The sequence below is a fragment of the Taudactylus pleione genome, unplaced genomic scaffold (genome assembly GCF_031769625.1).
Source record: "Taudactylus pleione unplaced genomic scaffold, aTauple2 ptg000278l, whole genome shotgun sequence".
Lineage (NCBI taxonomy): Eukaryota > Metazoa > Chordata > Amphibia > Anura > Myobatrachidae > Taudactylus > Taudactylus pleione.
Genome location: NW_028284680.1, coordinates 5,202,345 through 5,211,137, shown reverse-complemented (window position 1 = coordinate 5,211,137; position 8,793 = coordinate 5,202,345). Strand labels below are relative to the sequence as shown.

The window sequence follows — 8,793 nt, the reverse complement described above, 5'->3', positions numbered from 1 at the left end:
CACCATATACCACACTCCTAGGTCATGTATTGCTGCACACCATGGCGGCTTGTGTCACTCTGTATCACCATATACTGCACTGCTAGGTTATGTATTGCTGCATACCATGGCGGCCTGTGTCGCTCTGTATCAACATATACCGCACTGCTAGGTGATGTATTGCCACATACCATGGCGGCCTGTGTCGCTCTGTATCACCATGTACCGCACTCCTAGGTCATATATTGCTGCACACCATGGCGGCCTGTGTCGCTCTGTATCACCATATACCGCACTCCTAGGTCATGGATTGCTGCACACCATGGCGGCTTGTGTCACTCTGTATCACCATGTACCGCACTCCTAGGTCATATATTGCTGCACACCATGGCTGCCTGTGTCACTCTGTATCACCATATACTGCACTGCTAGGTGATGTATTGCTGCACACCATAGCTGCCTGTGTCGCTCTGTATCACCATATACCGCACTGCTAGGTTATGTATTGCTGCACACCATGGCTGCCTGTGTCACTCTGTATCACCATATACCGCACTGCTAGGTGATGTATTGCTGCACACCATAGCTGCCTGTGTCGCTCTGTATCACCATATACCGCACTGCTAGGTTATGTATTGCTGCACACCATGGCGGCCTGTGTCGCTCTGTATCACCATATACCGCACTGCTAGGTGAAATAATGCTGCACACCGTGGCTGCCTTTGTCACTCTGTATCACCATATACTGCACTGCTAGGTGATGTATTGCTGCACACCATAGCTGCCTGTGTCGCTCTGTATCACCATATACCGCACTGCTAGGTTATGTATTGCTGCACACCATAGCTGCCTGTGTCACTCTGTATCACCATATACCGCACTGCTAGGTGATGTATTGCTGCAGACCATGGCGGCCTGTGTCGCTCTGTATCACCATATACTGCACTGCTAAATTATGTATTGCTGCACACCATTGCGGCCTGTGTCACTTTGTATCAAAAATATACTGAAACTCCTAGGTTATGTATTGCTGCACACCATGGCGGCCTGTGTCGCCCTGTATCACCATATACCGCACTGCTAGGGGTTATGTATTGCTGCACACCATGGCGGCCTGTGTCACTCTGTATCACCGTATACCGCACTGCTAGGTTATGTATTGCTGCACACCATAGCTTTCTGTGTCGCTCTGTATCACCATTTACCACACTGCTAGGTGATGTATTGCTGCACACCATGGCTGCCTGTGTCGCTCTGTATCACCATATACTGCACTGCAAGGTTATGTATTGCTGCACACCATAGCGGCCTGTGTCACTTTGTATCAAAAATATACTGAAACTCCTAGGTTATGTATTGCTGCACACCATGGCGGCCTGTGTCACTCTGTATCACCATATACCGCACTCCTAGGTTATGTAGTGCTGTACACCATGGCTTGCCTGTCTCTCTGTATCACCATATACCGCACTGCTACTGTAGGTTATGTACTGCCACACACCATGGCTGCCTGTCGCTGTCATCATTTACTGCACTGCTAGGTTATGTATTGCTGCACACCATGGCGGCCTGTATCGCTCTGTATCACCATATACCACACTCCTAGGTCATGTATTGCTGCACACCATGGCGGCCTGTGTCACTCTGTATCACCATATACCGCACTGCTAGGTGATGTATTGCTGCACACCATAGCTGCCTGTGTCGCTCTGTATCACCATATACCGCACTGCTAGGTTATGTATTGCTGCACACCATGGCGGCCTGTGTCGCTCTGTATCACCATATACCGCACTGCTAGGTTATGTATTGCTGCACACCATAGCTGCCTGTGTCGCTCTGTATCACCATATACCGCACTGCTAGGTTATGTATTGCTGCACACCATAGCTGCCTGTATCGCTCTGTATCACCATATACCACACTCCTAGGTCATGTATTGCTGCACACCATGGCGGCTTGTGTCACTCTGTATCACCATATACTGCACTGCTAGGTTATGTATTGCTGCACACCATAGCTGCCTGTGTCACTCTGTATCACCATATACTGCACTGCTAGGTGATGTATTGCTGCACACCATAGCTGCCTGTGTCGCTCTGTATCACCATATACCGCACTGCTAGGTTATGTATTGCTGCACACCATGGCTGCCTGTGTCACTCTGTATCACCATATACCGCACTGCTAGGTGATGTATTGCTGCACACCATAGCTGCCTGTGTCGCTCTGTATCACCATATACCGCACTGCTAGGTTATGTATTGCTGCACACCATGGCGGCCTGTGTCGCTCTGTATCACCATATACCGCACTGCTAGGTGATATAATGCTGCACACCATGGCTGCCTTTGTCACTCTGTATCACCATATACTGCACTGCTAGGTGATGTATTGCTGCACACCATAGCTGCCTGTGTCGCTCTGTATCACCATATACCGCACTGCTAGGTTATGTATTGCTGCACACCATAGCTGCCTGTGTCACTCTGTATCACCATATACTGCACTGCTAGGTGATGTATTGCTGCAGACCATGGCGGCCTGTGTCGCTCTGTACCACCATATACTGCACTGCTAGATTATGTATTGCTGCACACCATAGCGGCCTGTGTCACTTTGTATCAAAAATATACTGAAACTCCTAGGTTATGTATTGCTGCACACCATAGCTGCCTGTGTCACTCTGTATCACCATATACCGCACTGCTAGGTTATGTATTGCTGCACACCATGGCGGCTAGTGTCGCTCTGTATCACCGTATACCGCACTCCTAGGTCATGTATTGCTGCACACCATGGCTGCCTGTGTCGCTCTGTATCACCATATACTGCACTGCTAGGTTATGTAGTGCTGCACACCATGGCTGCCTGTGTCGCTCTGAATCACCATATACTGCACTGCTAGGTGATGTATTGCTGCACACCATGGCGGCTTGTGTCGCTCTGTATCACCATATACTGAACTGCTAGGTGATGTATTGCTGCACACCATGGCTGCCTGTGTCACTCTGTATCACCATATACCGCACTCCTAGGTTATGTATTGCTGCACCCCATGGCGGCCTGTGTCGCCCTGTATCACCATATACCGCACTGCTAGGGGTTATGTATTGCTGCACACCATGGCGGCCTGTGTCACTCTGTATCACCGTATACCGCACTGCTAGGTTATGTATTGCTGCACACCATAGCTTTCTGTGTCGCTCTGTATCACCATTTACCACACTGCTAGGTGATGTATTGCTGCACACCATGGCTGCCTGTGTCGCTCTGTATCACCATATACTGCACTGCTAGGTTATGTATTGCTGCACACCATAGCGGCCTGTGTCACTTTGTATCAAAAATATACTGAAACTCCTAGGTTATGTATTGCTGCACACCATGGCGGCCTGTGTCACTCTGTATCATCATATACCGCACTGCTTGGTCATGAATTTTTGCACACCATGACGGCCTGTGTTGCTCTGTATCACCATATACCGCACTCCTAGGTTATGTAGTGCTGTACACCATGGCTTGCCTGTCTCTCTGTATCACCATATACTGCACTGCTAGGTGATGTATTGCTGCACACCATGGCTGCCTGTGTCGCTCTGTATCACCATATACTGCACTGCTAGGTGATGTATTGCTGCACACCATAGCGGCCTGTGTCACTTTGTATCAAAAATATACTGAAACTCCTAGGTTATGTATTGCTGCACACCATAGCTGCCTGTGTCACTCTGTATCAGCATATACCGCACTGCTAGGTTATGTATTGCTGCACACCATAGCTGCCTGTGTCGCTCTGTATCACCATATACAGCATTGCTAGGTCATGTATTGCTGCACACCATGGCTGCCTGTGTCGCTCTGTATCACCATATACCGCACTGCTAGGTCATGTATTGCTGCACACCATAGCTGCCTGTGTCGCTCTGTATCACCATATACCGCACTGCTAGGTCATGTATTGCTGCACACCATGGCGGCCTGTGTCACTCTGTATCACCATATACAGCATTGCTAGGTCATGTATTGCTGCACACCATGGCTGCCTGTGTTGCTCTGTATCACCATATACCGCACTGCTAGGTCATGTATTGCTGCACACCATGGCTGCCTGTGTCGCTCTGTATCACCATATACCGCACTGCTAGGTTATGTATTGCTGCACACCATGGTGGCCTGTGTCACTCTGTATCACCATATACAGCATTGCTAGGTCATGTATTGCTGCACACCATGGCTGCCTGTGTCGCTCTGTATCACCATATATACCGCACTGCTAGGTGATGTATTGCTGCACACCATGGCTGCCTGTGTCGCTCTGTATCACCATACACGGCTTTGTGAACCCATACAGCAGTTGAAGACTTTTTATTCAGTCCTCGTCCAGCCCCTGCTGTTACACACATGTAAAGACCCCATTAATTGTGGAAACAAATTATTTACTAATGACCGTTACTGCTCTCTCACTCTCCAAGGTCGGAAATGGTTTTATTTAATTGTCTTTTGAAATTAAAATGACCAATTAAACAGCCAGCTTAATAGAGCTCAGTGGCTCATAATCAGATAATGTGTCACTTTAATCCAATGGTTCTGTAACCTTTCTCTGTCCTTGTATGAAATTGTAACCGTGTCGTCGTGTAATGATTGTTAATCGCTGACGAGAGGCGCTGTCTTGTGCGATAGTGTCAGCCCTGCATATTTTGCCAAATGGGAGTCAATAGCCATTGATGTCTTCCAGGGCCCCCTTTGTGTGGGGGTGGGGGCTTCATTGTCACCTTTTAATATTGTTAATATTACAGAGAGTGAGGACATAACCTACAAACCTCCTTTTCACAATGTGATCTTTCTGCTTCTGCTTTTCCCACTTAATTGCAAACGACAATAACCCTGGTTTAATCAATTCACTTCAATTTAAACATTTATTTAACATTAACTAGATCTGCCCAGGGGCAATGGAAAACAATTGGGAAAGGAGAACGCTGTGGGCATATGCCGCATTTAAGGTATGTAAACGGGGCTGTGAATTAAAATGACATTAGCCCCTTGGTCGTGGAGCTGCAAACAAAAATGTGCGTTTTGCCGACAGCTCCCGTTTCCTCCCCCAAACGCTGCCTTCCTGTCACTCACACTGCGATCCTTGATGGTATGTATGCGGGATCGCAGAGGGGTATTCATGCATGCCCAGTTCACGAGAATCAATCAGTAAAAATGGGGACAGTGAACCCCTTGGAGTCCCCATGTGGACGATTCAACTGTTTTCCCCCCCGGCTGTAACTAATGGGCGCCAAATGAAGCAATTCAATTGTTGCTCCGTTCAGGCACGAATGCCGCAGGTGGACACATTTCTGCTCGCGCCCTCCTGAGGTGGTGAGTAGAAATATGTAATAGGTCTGTGCTGTTTGGGCGCGCTAACCAGGACTTTACGCAATTAAACCCAGTCTCTTTGGACGGGACATGCATGATAAGGCATGGGGCGCCCGAAAAAAGTTGAATGTCGAACCCGATCTCCCGGCACTTTAGACGGGCGATCGAGCACGATTAATCAATTGTACCGCCCTCTCTGTGCGAGTCCTACTTTGGCGCATGCGCAGTGTGACATAGGTGCATGCACAGAAGAAAAAATTGCTCCATTGCGTCCAAAATCGCCTCAGAATCAGGCGCTTTATGTCCCTCGAGGACAAGATCAGATATAGGGAGTTCTTATAAATTGTTATTAAAAATTACATTTATTATATATGTTTAAAAAACAAAAAACAAAACACAAGATAGAGGGTAAAATACACCCATCAGCAAACATTGGATTACATGTAAAAGGAAAATCGCATTTGTCAACATTGTATCTTTTTAAATAGGAAATTAACATATCACAAAAAAAAAGATAAAACAATCCCTACTTCTAAGTCTGCGGAGAGCGAATCTGCCCTCAGCCGAGTTATAAACCTTCTGCAGAGTAATAAATGTACAGTATAATAGCATCTTTCCTATTTCTAAACTAGTTCTATAATCTTGCTATAAAGCTGCCCCCACTGTGTACAGGGGACAGAGGCACAAGGATAATACATAATAATCCCCACCAGTCTTTCATCGCGTGACGGCTCGGGAGACATCTCGGGGGGTGATTGCTCATTTCCTGACATTGCGTTTAGGTGCAAGATTAGCATGGAATTACAGCAACCAATCAGTAATCAGCTTTTATCTGTACAAGTCTCAGACAATGGATGCAAGAATATTATTCATGGGATAAATTTATGGATTACGGACGGCCAGGAGAATATGACAGGACATGGAAACAAAACGCGAGTGCTTAAAAATGAAGACCGGGATCCGGACTTGAGTTCCAGCGTTTATAGCAACCAAAAATCAAAAATAGCTTCCGTAGTGATCTGTTATATAATGTTAGTGCAGCCTATGGTTGGTTCTGTAATGTCATTGTAATTTCTCTGCACAGCGCACATGCAAAACCTTTAATCGGCAAAGAAAATCTAAGTGGTGGCGTTAGTAAGCTCAGCCCGTGTGAGGGGGGAATAGGGCGGTACCGCTATATACTGGTTACATGGCTGAACATAGCTTGGGCCAAACAAGTCCCCCATAGTCCGAGTCAGCTGCGCAGTACGTGTTCCCATTAGCGTGTAAGGGAGTCTGCACCCTACGGAGATTGTGTGGCGTAACTGGTGTGAATTCGCACTGCGCCTTCTCAGACGCATATGTAGCTATACTGAACCCCACGCGTTTTGCATGTAAGGGATGGAGGTAAGGGGTGTTCTCACGTAGCCACAATTCATGCAAATGTGGTCCACGCACATAAGCTCCTAATATACGACTTTAGCAGGTGCTACTACACAGCGGATGAGGAATAATTAGCCGGGAGCATGGGCGTGCTGCGGAGAGGTGCACAAGTATGGAAATACGCTATGGTTCTGGGCACTTTTCTTTAGAGTAATTTACACCCATCACCCCCACTATGCTCACCTTACTGCTCAGAGCCTTATACTGGGCGCATGTATCCGTGATATAGCATTTACCTGCACATCTGTAGGAGTCTCAGTGAGGCAATCTAGGCCAGCACAGCTATGAACCCTGGCTCTTACATGGCCTAACTAGGCTACAGAAGTAGGGGCGCACTTATACGGGAACAGACATCTGAGCGCACCCGTCCTCTACACAGCAGAGGTGACGCTATTCTGCAGGCGGATCCAACCCTCAGCCTGTCCATACCATAGCAACTAGAGCCTCGTACCTCAGTGATGGCTCCAGCCCTAAATGAATCAATTGGTTGAATATGTTAAACCCCCCAAAAACCGCACGTACAGACGTAGGAATGTTGTATACAAATGCACGCCAACATCTCTGTGCTAGATCTATCACTACACAAACTACCGATCGTAAACCACTGACAATCAAGCGTTTACCAATGATCCTACTTCATATCATCATAATATGTACATTATATATTTATATAAACACTGCAGAAAGTTGAATATATAAAATCACTGCAGAAAGTTGAATATATAAAATCACTGCAGAAAGTTAGTAACAGGTTAAATGACAGCTGGCTGAGTTTAATAGTGGACTCATTATACCTAACTTGTACACAGGCTACTTTAGGAGCTGACACACATAGTAATGTATAGGTCAGTGACGTTAAGGTTCTAAAATATTTAGCGCAAAACAACATTTCCGACAGGAAGAACAAGATATATGGCTCACGTTAATCAGGACACAACGGCCATCGGGTCATTAGAACAGGCAGTGACATCACCGATATCTGCGTAATAACAGTGATCTAGACATCGTCGCACAAACCGCTGTATGACGCAATGAGGTGACAGACCAGGGGACCTCCGTCACACATCACACCCCTCAAACTGCTTCAACAATTCTAATCACAGACAGTTCCTGCAATTGGTCAAAAGAAAAATTGATTTTTATAAAGCAAGGTCTAGAGCTCCTCATCCGGTATGGTGGTCCAGTGGTGCAGGCGCTGGTCCTGTACGATGGTGACGTTTTCCATTAAGCCTTCAGTCTGGTGACTGGGTTGGGACTGGGGATCTGGTGTCCGCGTCTGTCCCAGTATTATCGGGATGTAATCGCTGGCAGATCGCCATAAGGGAAGGGTGGGGGAGGTTACTTGAATGGTTCCATCTGAAATAAGATGCAGAGACACCGATCACATCACAGGAGAAAGCTGGGAGGAAATGACGTATACAAGATGTCTCCCAGGAACAGCCACAGAAATGGGGAGAGTGCAGGGGGAAAGATTATGCCCGCAGTCCCACTGTGATAGTATCCACTGCGATCGCTATGCCGTTGCAGCACCATAAGAATCCCCACTTTACCTTACACACATCCGTAATACTTAGCAAGACTGTGAAACCATCGGTAACATGGAGTACCATCGCAGCCTCACGCACACTTGCACAAGCTCTGATCTTACTCAGGAATTGCTAACCTCGTCCCACGCTATGACTACTCAAGCTGCGTAAGACATCGCAGTGGATTATTTATGCACGCCCATTCAACGGCCTTCAAACGCCCTGGCACGCCTGTATTTCGCCGACCAATCCCCCGTCACCACATTCAAATGGTACTTCCTGTCAATCACTCTGCGATGGGAGTGAGTGGTGTGCGCTGTGCCCTCCCCGTGACGGTGAGGTATACAATGAGCGAGCGTCTCAGTGGGAATGCTGTGTGCGCGCTGTGCTCTCCCTGTGACTGTGAGGTATAGGATGAGCGAGCGTCTCTGTGGGAATGCTGTGTGCACGCTGTGCTCGCCCTGTGACTGTGAGGTATAGAATGAGCGAGCGTGTCAGTGGG

General features: G+C 47.4%; 1 protein-coding gene across 3 annotated transcripts in view; it reads right to left on the bottom strand.

Annotated features, from left to right (window-relative positions):
- Positions 1–5,745: 5,745 nt before the first annotated feature.
- ROBO4 (roundabout guidance receptor 4) overlaps positions 5,746–8,793 on the bottom strand; it is a 389,036-nt gene continuing 385,988 nt past the window's right edge. For all 3 annotated transcript variants that reach the window (XM_088481797.1, XM_088481796.1, XM_088481795.1), the window contains one exon: positions 5,746–8,121. In XM_088481797.1, the coding sequence (XP_088337923.1) occupies positions 8,104–8,121 (18 nt within the window). In that variant the 3' untranslated portion in view covers positions 5,746–8,103. The remainder of the gene's footprint in view (positions 8,122–8,793) is intronic.